The sequence below is a fragment of the Oryza sativa genome, chromosome 8, assembly GCF_034140825.1.
Source record: "Oryza sativa Japonica Group chromosome 8, ASM3414082v1".
NCBI classification, from domain to species: domain Eukaryota; kingdom Viridiplantae; phylum Streptophyta; class Magnoliopsida; order Poales; family Poaceae; genus Oryza; species Oryza sativa.
The window spans coordinates 1,455,917-1,468,071 of NC_089042.1; the positions used below are offsets into that span (position 1 = coordinate 1,455,917).

General features: G+C 44.1%; 2 protein-coding genes across 2 annotated transcripts; both read right to left on the reverse strand.

Moving 5' to 3' along the window:
* Positions 1-3,122: 3,122 nt before the first annotated feature.
* LOC107282055 (L-type lectin-domain containing receptor kinase IX.1) lies at positions 3,123-6,138 on the reverse strand. The gene is made up of 3 exons (XM_015794306.3): positions 4,579-6,138; positions 3,830-4,484; positions 3,123-3,446 (listed from the first exon to the last, which is right to left on the reverse strand). Exons 1-2 carry the CDS (start codon positions 6,012-6,014, stop codon positions 3,830-3,832), a joined length of 2,091 nt encoding a protein of 696 aa, XP_015649792.1. The 5' UTR covers positions 6,015-6,138; the 3' UTR covers positions 3,123-3,446.
* A 3,536-nt stretch (positions 6,139-9,674) lies between these two features.
* LOC107281885 (L-type lectin-domain containing receptor kinase IX.1) lies at positions 9,675-11,553 on the reverse strand. The gene is made up of 2 exons (XM_015793676.3): positions 10,443-11,553; positions 9,675-10,345 (listed from the first exon to the last, which is right to left on the reverse strand). Exons 1-2 carry the CDS (start codon positions 11,531-11,533, stop codon positions 9,676-9,678), a joined length of 1,761 nt encoding a protein of 586 aa, XP_015649162.3. The 5' UTR covers positions 11,534-11,553; the 3' UTR covers position 9,675.
* Positions 11,554-12,155: the final 602 nt, after the last annotated feature.

Genomic DNA, 12,155 nt, shown 5'->3' on the forward strand with positions numbered 1-12,155 from the left:
TATTGTTTAATTATTACTTAACTGTTTTGTTAAATTCTCAAATGTTTGCTAAATGCTGCTTTTGCAAATGAAACCCTATTATGCCATCCTTTGTTATCCTGTGCACTTGCATATTTGCTGCGTGGCTTGCTGAGTATGTCATATACTCACCTTGCAATCATTCATCAGAGGAAGAGTTCTACAATGAGGCTGATGGTGTGGAGGATTAGGTGTAGCCTTGGTCAAGCTGCCTGTGGAGTGGAGCCGTCTGCGCCGTTTATTTATTTTCCGCTGCTTAGAACTTTATTGATTGAGAGGAACTATCTACCTCTGTAATGACATTTTATTCGCTTATTAATTAGAGTAATATTTGTACTCTATTATCAATTTGTTATTGTGTGCCTCGGCTGATTCCTGGACGAGGGTTCACACACATGTAAGCGTTTGGAATTTTGGATAGAAATTGCGTGACACTAGATCCGCCCACCAAAAAGAACGCCGCCGCCACTTCTGCTGGATCTGCCCACGGGAGCACCGATGTCACCGCCGCTGCCGCAGGACAAGCTTGGGCGTGGAGGGTGAGGAGGAGGTGGTAGAGAATCGCCCGCCGGATCCGCCTGCCGGAAACACCGCCACCGCCACCGTCACCGGATCCGCCAATAGTAGCCGCCGACTCCACCGCCACTCCCGGATCCGGCCCGCGGGAGCAGCTGAAGCCATCGCTGCCACCTCCTCTGCTACCGGCAAGGGAGAGACGAGAGGGAGAGAGAGGGACCGGTGGGAGAAGAGACGGGGGCGGCGGCGCGGCGCTCTCTCTAACTCTCGGCTGTTGGCAAAGGAGGAGAGACGGGGATTCGGGAGACGGAGAAAGCGACCAGAGAGAACTGAGAAGCGGAGGTGGAGGATTTCAGAGAAGGAGATAAGGTTCGATAGGTGGGCGGGTCCATACCAATTTTTTTTCTTTACCGCGCTCCAACATGTATAGGGTGCAGGGGCGGACACACTAACGTTACCCATATTTTTAAAATGTAGCTACACAATGTAGCACAATGTCGATGATTCTCAATTGGTTAGACTGAAACATTTGACCAATAGTTCATGAGTTCGATTCCATCGATCTCTTCGTTTTTTCCATTTTATCCAATTCCTTTCCTAACCTGATATTTTGCTGGTTATCCTCTACTGTTCTTTTCCCTTTTCTCTCTAATTTTATCCTTTTCCTTTAAAATAAAAATGATTATTGCAAGAACATACATGTTATCCTCTACTGTTCTTTTCCCTTTTCTCTCCAATTTTATCCTTCTCCTTTCCTAACCTGATATTTTGCTGGTTATCCTCTACTGTTCTTTTCACTTTTCTCTCCAATTATATCCTTTTCCTTTAAAATAAAAATGATTATTGCAAGAACATACATGTAGAATAGAATACGAGGTTAACTAAAATTCAGAAAAAATAAAATAAGCTCCAAAAAATAGAAAAATAAAAATAAGAGTTCACGTAGAAATAAAATTTTCAAATAAAAAAGGAATGAAAAAATACAAAATTGTAAAACAATAGTCCATTAAAAAAATACAATAATAGCAAATGATAATAAAGAGAAGAGGAACAACAGACCTATAAAGCAATAGTGTGGTGACGGTTAATGGGACATCTGATGAAAACTATTAACAAAACCGAAAAGATGATTAGGTTCGATTTTTAGAATCCCAACGATGATTAAGAAGAGGAACTACGGGCAAGTCGTTAAGCAACACTGTAATGGCGGTTAGTGGGCTAGAAAGTAAAAAATAACTAAAATTCGAAATTAAAATATGTAATATTGAAAGAAAAGTCCATGTAAGAACATTTTTTTCTTTTTTCATTGTCTTTTGCTGTTTGCATATTGGCCTTTTTTTCATTGTTATTCACAGGTTGAATGAACGTCACAAATTCACAGATCGAATGAACATACTCAAATTCACATATTGAACATCACATATCAAATGGACACCGCAAATTCACAAATACATCTAAAAAATGTTCATCTAACTATTTTTCTATTTTCGGAATTTATTTTATTTGTTATTCAAAATTTTAATTGATCTCGTCATGTGTTTTAAATGGTCTCTTCTTTTAATAGATTTAATTTTTTATTATGAATTTTTAATTTGTATTCCTAACTAAACTCTTATTTTTCTTTTTAAATTTCATATTTTATTTTATTTTTATTTAGAATTTTAATTAATCTCGTTTTGTGTTCTATATGGATAATTCTTTTAATATTCCTTAATTATTGTTTCGATTTTAGTTGTTTCAAAATTATAACCCTACTTGAACTCTCTTTGATATTTTTCTAATTTCAGATTTTTATTTTATTTTTAGTCCAAATTTTAGCGCTACAATTTTTAGTCCGGTTGGTGCGGAACTAAAAATTACCAACCGAGACAAAAGATAGATCTTTAGTCCCGGTTATTTCAAGCGGGACTAATAATAGGCATCTTTAGTCCCGGGTTGTAACCCGGGATTAAAGGGGCTGTGAAGCAGGACTAAAGGACTAAAGATGAGTTCCCTAGCAGACACATGAAGAAATAAAATTAACAAATTTTATTATTTTTATTTTTCTAGTTGTAGATCAAATAGAAACTTGCATGTTTGTGTACAGACTTATATCATCACAATTGATGTTACTAATTTTTTTATTTTTTTTCAATAACTATTTAAGTCGCACATAAATGTTGGGTGTCATGACACCTAGGTACAGAGAATCCTAATCTCTTTATTGTACCCTTCCTTTTTTTGCTTTGAAACTACACTTTAAGACTTTGTTCTTCCACGGGGTAATGAAGATTGGAGAAGATGACCAGTTCGAAACTGCACTAAAAGTTCCAGTTCACCTATCTTTGTTACGCTGGTTGCTTGACGAAACGAGAGCATAGCAGCAGTGTATCCAAAGTATTCTGCAAATTGAGATCTATTGTTCTGAATTTTAGTATACTTATATGATTATTGTGATCATGTTATACACATTTAGATCTTTTAGACTGAACTAAGTAACTAACCATTCTCAGGGGCGGATCCAACGTGGGGACTCGAGTCCCCCCTACACCCACAAGACCCATGGATACCCCCAGAGCACCTTCTTTAATTTTTTTCACCATAAATAATAAACTAAAGGTCTTTAGATGGCTAAAGGTTAGAGAAACAACGTACTTGAGGCCCCCCAATTTTCTGTTGCTGGATCCGCCCCTGACCATTCTAGATCTCAGCCAGAGATGGGGATGAATTAGGACAAAACAATGTTTCGGTAGTAATCTATGCAGTCATTGGACAGCATTAGCTGAATATCATATGAGATCTATCAACAATGAACACATGTCTTGCAAGAGGTCTCTTCTGTTGGTGCCTTCGATCATTTCTGTTTTGTTAATATTTCTGAGTTTCTTACAACTCCAACATTTCCAGGCCCTCTGTAAGGACTAGGATATCGACTGAAAACAAGAAAAGTATGTAACAAATATCAGTTAGATATATGGACTGTTTGATTGGATTGTTGGACAGAGGAAATTGTAGGAAAAGTTTTCTGGACAAAATAAATAAATGCTTGGAAAATAGACAGCATCATGTAAACTAAACACATTGCTCACATTGCCAATTAGGCAGCTCTCTAAAGAGCAAACCAATTGCCTCACGAGCTGTACATATCCCTTGTAAATGTAGAACAAGTAAAATGAACTAAACATGACTAATACTCCTGTATGGAGCAATTAACGAAGATGAGTCCTCCAAACCAACTTGTGGGTATGGATAAAAATCTAAATATGACAAAAATTATCTCGCTATACAAATCCTATGAGTGAGAAAACTTGCAAACCTAGCGAGGTGTGATGGACGTTAGTGTCAAACTTGAGGACGACAACGGCTGCCCCTCCGCTGAGGCCATCGGCGGTGCATATGTTGGCACGGGCATCTTAGCTGGTAACACGGGTAGTGGTCCATTGGATTGGAGAACTGCCATGGCAGCTCTGATAGATGGACGTGCACATCGGTCCGGATGTGCACACCAGAGTCCAACAGCCATGACACACTCCATGCTAGTTGTGTCGTATTCATTGTTGAGCCGCTCGTCTGCTGCATTGAGAACGGCTCCTTGGCCGTACAGGTCCCACACCCATTCCACCAGTCGGAAGAGGCAATTGTTCTGGGTGTCCTGCAGGCTAATTGGTCTCCTCCCACATGCCACTTCCAATAGAACAATGCCAAAACTATAAACATCGGACTCAGCGCTTGCTTTGCCCGTGATTACGCATTCGGGATCAAGATAGCCTGGTGTCCCTGAGGGGTGAGTCATTGTTTGTATCCCAACGGCATGGTCAATAAGCCTTGCAAGGCCGAAATCGCCTAGCTTCGCATTGAAGGATTCATCCAGCATGACGTTGCTCGGCTTGATGTCACGGTGAACTACACATTGATCCCACTCCTCATGTAGGTAGAGTAGTGCAGATCCGAGTCCATGAACAATGTTGATCCTGTGGCAACATCCAAGTTAGCAGATGAATTGAATTTCAAAGGTGTCGATTGCACATAACGAAAATTACTAAATCAATGAGTTAATTAATAAACCTCATTGGCCATGTAAGGAAGGTGCCATTGCCGTGGAGATGGACGTCGAGGCTACGGTTGGGGAATAGCTCGTAGACGAGGAGCAGCTCGGTGCGGCCATGGCACCAGCCAATGAGCTGCACCAGATTGCGGTGGCGTAGCCGGCTTATTACCTTTATCTCTGACTTGTACTCCTTCCTCCCTTGCTTAGAGGAATTTTTGGCGAACCTCTTTATGGCGACGGCGAGGCCAAGCTCTCTGAGGTAGCCCCGATACACTGCACCGAAACCGCCTTGCCCAAGCTTCTCCTCCGGCGCAAAGCTCTTCGTAGCGTCGACGAGCTCGTGGTACGGGAACCGCCTTGGTCCCATCCCCATCTCAATCTCCACGATGGGCTCGCCGTCGTCGTCATCGTCACTGCCGTGCCAGCCTCCATCCTCTGCCTCCCTCCTTTTCTTGCTCTGACGTCGTCGTACAAGGACTGCTACCATGGCGAAGAGGAGAATGACAAACATTACCGCACCAAGTGTGGCTCCCGCTACAACTCCGCCACGTCTGGAATGCGACGTTATCGGGGTCAGGGAAGGCGGTGGTGGTGACGGTGACGACGGCGGCGGCGGAGATGCTACTTTTGCTGCCAGCTTCTGCTCGAACGACGAACTCGACTTGAAGTACCAAGAAGTCAGCTGATGCTGCTCAAAGGCTGAGCCCGTTGATGCCGAGAAGCCGACGGTGACGTTCTCCGGCAAGGCTCTCTTGAGATCAACCATGGAGCTGAGGGTGTAAGGCGTCGTCGTCTCATTTATCCATAGCTTAATTGACAGTATTCTCGAATTGTTGTTGTAGTCGACGGTGGCGGTCATGTTCCCGATGAGGCTGAAGTTTGGTAGGGACTCGTTCGTCACAGATACGACGGAGTTGACGTCGATGCCGATGTGGTCGTTGGTTGTGTTAGGGTCGAAGGGGTTGACGAAGGTGTCGAACTCGACGGCAACGAACCGGTTCTGGCCGGTCGAGACGTTGCCGACTGTCTGGTTCGTTAGGCCGAGGTTTTCGCCACCTTCGTGGCCCACTGGTAACCTCGATGGATAGCTGGTGAGGAAGAAGGCCATACCGTCGCCCTTTTTGCTTCTATCGCTCGGAGCGATAATGTTGAAGGAGAAGCGCGTGGTGAAGCTGGCCACCTCGCCGGTGGCGGCGTCCCAGAGCTGCACCGGCGGCGCGTACACCACCCGTCCGGCGCTGTTGCCCATGCCCGACACACTGTTCGCGCTTATGTCGACATACCCGACGCTGACAGAGGCTTGGCCTTGAATGTCGATGTTCTGATTGTCTGAGGAGGCGAAGGTGGGGTAGTTGAAGGACAAGGCGGCGACAGGAGCCGGAGGCTGCATGTAGCAGACGGAGAAGAAGGTGACGAGGCCGGCAGCGCAAGTGATCAACGAAAAGCCGGCCATCGCCGCCGGCCAGAGCCAGCGTCGGCGCGCAAGCCGCAAGGTGGGTTGATCGGCTGGCTTGACTTGGAGCAACGAGTCGATGCACAATGCGTACACTGCTTGTAGTGCACTGGCAGTGAATGGTGCCCCTTCTCCCTGGAAAAAAAACCCTTCTTTTTGATGGAGCTATGTGAATGTGGAACTATGGAAGCTGGACTACAATAATTGTCTTTGTCGAGCTGAAAAGAACAATACCCCAAAAATCAACGATGCTGCTACAATCTCCATGATCCATCGGAGAGACGGAGAAACATGCATAATTGTAAGTAAATCGTAATGTTCAGACTTGAGAGATATTCAGGGTTGCCTCATGCAGTCGTTTGACGCAGAACAAGAGCCCAGCGGTCAGTCAATGGCCCAGCTTATCTGAAACTATATTGTGCCAACTCCACTGATCGATCGATGGAGAGTGATGCGGATCGCAGAAAGACTTTAAAGACTCCCCTTTGGCCGTGGAGTTTAGTCTCCGCAAATTTGAGCTTTGTTGTCATCTAGTACAACCGATCGAAGACCGAATTAAGTGCTGAGTTCCAGCTTGCAGCATACACGCACACGACCGTCACCGTGTTGAAAAAGACAGTGAACTCTCTACTGACAGTATGAGCTTTCAATTACTTTTCGAGACCTTTTACGGCAATTGCGAGGTATTTAAAGGTATCTGGAGGTGGAACAACGTGTACCCTTAATCAAGAGAGGGGCAAGGTACGAAACAAAATTATTGTAACATGATGGCAATGGAGTAATTAACTAGTAAAACATGGGCATTATACATGAATTGAATACCTATATCCATCGATCAGTATATCATTGTGCAGATTGGTATGTCGTGAGGAAAAAAAAGTAAATCACGGATACACCGTTGATTTAGCAGCGATCAATTCGATCTGTACCAAAATAAACAGAAAGATCGCATCTCCTTTCTTCTCTCCCTTCGCTTCGTTCTTGTTCTAGGGTTTGAACGGTTCAACGGAAGGAGACAGAGGAAAAAGCGTCTGCATGGTTGAGGGTTGAAGAGGAGATGAGGTAGCCCGGTCGATGACTAGGCGCAAGCTAGCGCATCTAAAAGTTATCCTATGCTTATTCACACAGTTGTTTAGTTATTTATGTAGTTTATAAACTCCTTATATAAGGTACTGGAATTTCTGTGGGATAGTAAATGAGATCTCCGCCTATGGTGTTCTTCTAGTGTTTGAACAGGTGCACTCACGAGGAGACACGGTCGAGGAAGAAGATCTGGCATGGTCGAGCATTTGACAGGAGGCAAGACCTGATTGACATGTGCAGGTTATAAGAACACAACGTAAATCTAGAGAAAAACACGTAAAAGAGAACATCAAAGAACGGTGTAACTCTAGATAAAATGATGCAACTTAAGAACCTGTAATGCTAGTGCCGACTAAACGACTTAACTCAAACACAACGTAAATCAAATCTAGAGAAAACCACATAAAAGAGAAAATACGCAAATAATAACATGTAAAGCTGGTACCGGGGAAATTAATGTTAACTTCGTACGGGAGTACCTACGCGGTACCGATTCTAATTTTGGAGACAATTCTACCCTTTTTGCTCTAATAGTAAAATTATATTTTTATCCTTAGTACTTAAGTACCTATACCAATAGTTAAATACCTTTTACATGATACCTATGATTGAGGAGTGTTGGATCTTATACCTTTTTTGGAATGCAAACACCGTAAAAAAGCCTATCAGATTTTGTTGAGGAAATTGCAGCAGTAAAGCCACTGCTGACCCTATCAGAACCAACTCTTCTCTTTCAAATTTTGGCTTGATCACTCTGTGAAGTAGCAGAGATGTCAATCTTGGACGATATGCTTGCTGCATGAATCTCTTATGTCTTAAATCTGGCAATTGGCTGCTGTTATTTTTGTGTGTTAACAATTTTGCTTCGATGTTCTCGATTCCGCGTTCAATCAACACCGGAGTACTGAACATAAATATCCACAATTTGAGACGATTGCATAAGAACTGCTTCAGTAGAAAATGATTGGAGGCTCTTTGTGCTCTTGTTTACAGTAGCTAGAGCCTATATTCTATTTATTTTATTAAATTTAGCTTATTAATTATATCTAGGTTCCTGTTGTTTATCGACGAAAAGCCTGTGATGGTAGTGTTACCTATCTTGGTTCCTCTTGTTAACGCCATTGTGTTGCATGTTGTTTTTCCTCTTTCTTGTGCCTTTACTTTTCGGATTGAGCTTTCTCATTTTGTCTTGAAAGTTGAAACAATACTTTAGACTTTGTTCTTCCACGGTAATGAAGATTTGGAGAAAGGGACCAGTTCGAAACTGCACTGAAAATTCCAATTCACCTATTTCTATTACGCTGGTTGCTTGACGAAATGAGAGCCAACGATAGAAGCAACATGAATGAAACATAATGTATCAAAAGTATTCTGCAAATTGAGATATATTGTTCTGAATTTTAGTAGTGTGATACCTATATGATTTTTGTGATCATGTTATATACATTTAGATCTTCTAGACTGAAACCATTCTAGGTGTTAGCCAGAGAAGGGAATGCATTAGGACAAAACAAAAGTTTAAGTGATAATCAATGCGGTCGTTGGCCAGCATTAGCTGAATATCATATGAGATCTATCAACAATGAACAAATGTCCTGCAAGAGGTCTCTTCTATTGGTGTCTTCAATCATTTTTTTTTTGTTTATGTTTCTGAATTTCATGCAACTCCAACAATTCCAGACCCTCTAAGGACTAGGATATCCACTTAAAACAAGAAAAGTATGTAGTGAATAACAGTCAGAGATATGGACGGTTTGGTTGGATTGTTGGAGAGGAAATTGAAGGAAAAGTTTTCTGGACAAAATAACTAAATGGTTGGAAAACTGAAAGCATGATGTAAACTGAACACAATTACTCATGTTGCCAATTAGGCAGCTCTCTAAAGAGCAAACCAATTGCCTCATGAGCTGTACATCCTATTCAAGCGGCAACTTGTAAATATAGAACATGTAAAATGAACTAAACATGGCTACTGTACGGAGCAATTAACGAAGATGAGCCCTTCAAACCGGCTAAAGTATGCGAAAGGAACTTGAGGTGTAGGGATGCAAGTAGTTCGACTTGTTGGTATGGATAAAAATCTAGGAGTAAATTTCACAAAACTACAGGTATTTTGACCAAATTATCACAAAACTACAGATTTAAAGAGCTGTATCACAAAACTACACATTTAACACCAAATTTATCACAAAACTACAGATTTTAGGTTAACTATCACAAAAATGCATATTTAATATTGAACTTATCACAAAACTACAACTTTTAGAGTTTAAATCCCTAGCACTATTGTTATGGTGGAGCTATAAACATTATTACTTTGTGATTAAATTGATTCTAAACCTGTAGTTTTATTATAATTTAGTTACTAAACGTGTAGTTTTGTGACACTTCATCTTAAATGTGTAGTTTTGTGATAAATTTGGAGCTAAATGTGTAGTTTTATGATACAACTCCTTAAATCTGTAGTTTTGTGATAGTTTGGTCATAGTATCTGTAGTTTTGTGAAATTTACTCAAAATCTAGATATGACAAAAGTTGTCTTGCTATACTTATCCTATGAGTGCGAAAACTTGCCACCCTAGCGAGGTGTGATTGATGTTAGTGTCAAACTTGAGGATGACATTCCTGTCGATGATGAAAGTTGCCCCTCCGACGAGGCCATAGGCGGTGCATATGTTGGCACGGGCATCTTGGATGGTAACACTGGTAGTGGTCCATTGGATTGGAGGACCGTCATGGCAGCTCTGATAGATGGACGCGCGTATCGGTCCGGATGCACACACCAGAGCCCAACGGCCATGACACACTCCATGCTGGTTGCGTCATAGTCATTGTTGAGCCGCTCGTCTGCAGCCTTGAGAACGACTCCCTGGCCATATAGGTCCCAGACCCATTCCACCAGTCGGAAGAGGCTATTGTTCTGGTTGTCCAGTAGGCTCATTGGTCTCCTCCCACATGCCACTTCCAATAAAACAACGCCAAAACTATAGACATCAGACTCAGCGCTTGCTTTACCTGTGATCACACATTCAGGATCAAGATAGCCTGGCGTCCCTGAGGGGTGGGTCATTGTTTGTACCCCAACGGCATGGTCAATAAGCCTTGCAAGACCGAAGTCGCCTAGCTTTGCATTGAAGGATTCATCCAGCATGACGTTGCTTGGCTTGATGTCACGGTGCACGACACATTGATCCCACTCCTCATGGAGGTAGAGTAGTGCAGAACCGAGTCCATGAACAATGTTGATCCTGTGGCAACATCCAAGCTAGCTGATCAGTTGAATTTCAAAGGTGTTGATTGCACATAATGGAAATTATGACAAATTAATGAGAGTTAATTAAAAACCTCATTGGCCATGTGAGGAAGGTGCCATTGCCGTGGAGATGGACGTCGAGGCTACGGTTGGGGACTAGCTCGTAGACGAGGAGCAGCTCGGTACGGCCATGGCACCAGCCGATGAGCTGCACAAGATTGCGGTGACGCAACCGGCTTATCACCTTGATCTCCGACTTATACTCCTTCCTCCCTTGCTTGGAGGAATCTTTGGCAAACCTCTTTATGGCAACCGCGAGGCCAAGCTCTCTCAGGTAGCCACGGTACACAGCCCCGAAGCCGCCTTGTCCAAGTTTCTCCTCCGTCGCGAAGCTCTTCGTAGCGTCGACGAGCTCGTGGTACGGGAACCGCCTTGGTCCCATCCCCATCTCAATCTCCACGATGGGCTCGCCGTCGTCGTCATCGTCACTGCCGTGCCAGCCTCCATCCTCTGCCTCCCTCCTTTTCTTGCTCTGACGTCGTCGTACAAGGACTGCTACCATGGCGAAGAGGAGAATGACAAACATTACCGCACCAACTGTGGCTCCCGCTACAACTCCGCCACGTCTGGAATGCGACGTTATCGGGGTCAGGGAAGGCGGTGGTGGTGACGGTGACGACGGCGGCGGCGGAGATGCTACTTTTGCTGCCAGCTTCTGCTCGAACGACGAACTCGACTTGAAGTACCAAGAAGTCAGCTGATGCTGCTCATAGGCTGAGCCAATTGATGCCGAGAAGCCGACGGTGATGTTCTCCGGCAAGGCTCTCTTGAGATCAACCATGGAGCTAAGGGTGTAAGGCGTCGTCGAGCCATTTATCCATAGCTTAACTGACAGTATTCTCGAATTGTTGTTGTAGTCGACGGTGGCGGTCATGTTCCCGATGAGGCTGAAGTTTGGTAGGGACTCGTTCGTCACAGATACGACGGAGTTGACGTCGATGCCGATGTGGTCGTTGGTTGTGTTAGGGTCGAAGGGGTTGACGAAGGTGTCGAACTCGACGGCAACGAACCGGTTCTGGCCGGTCGAGACGTTGCCGACTGTCTGGTTCGTTAGGCCGAGGTTTTCGCCACCTTCGTGGCCCACTGGTAACCTCGATGGATAGCTGGTGAGGAAGAAGGCCATACCGTCGCCCTTTTTGCTTCTATCGCTCGGAGCGATTATGTTGAAGGAGAAGCGCGTGGTGAAGCTGGCCACCTCGCCGGTGGCGGCGTCCCAGAGCTGCACTGGCGGTTTGTAGAACACCCGTCCGACGTTGTTGCCCACACTGTTCGCACTGATGTCGATATACCCGACGCTGACAGAGGCATTGCCTTCAATTTCGATGTACTGGTTGTGTGAGGAGGCGAAGGTGGGGTAGTTGAAGGACAAGGCGGCGACAGGAGCCGGAGGCTGCATGTAGCAGACGGAGAAGAAGATGACGAGGTCGGCAGCACAAGTGATCAACGAAAAGATGGCCATCGCCGCCGGCGAGCCAGCGTCGATAGATCGTGTGCAAGGTGATACTGATACAGTACTGTGATACTAGTACTGTGTACTGATCGGCTTCTCCAGCTGGAGGAGCAACGACACAACTTCCTATACTGCCAGTCTGAGTCTGTATTTGAGGTATCCTCCATTGGACCCGTTCTCGGCCTGGCGCGTGACGACGAAACAAGAGTAAGTCAAACCACATGCCACTAAAGTGGAGTATTCGTTTCGTACTTATGGTACAATGTCACTGAACTCTTCAAATAATTGATACTAG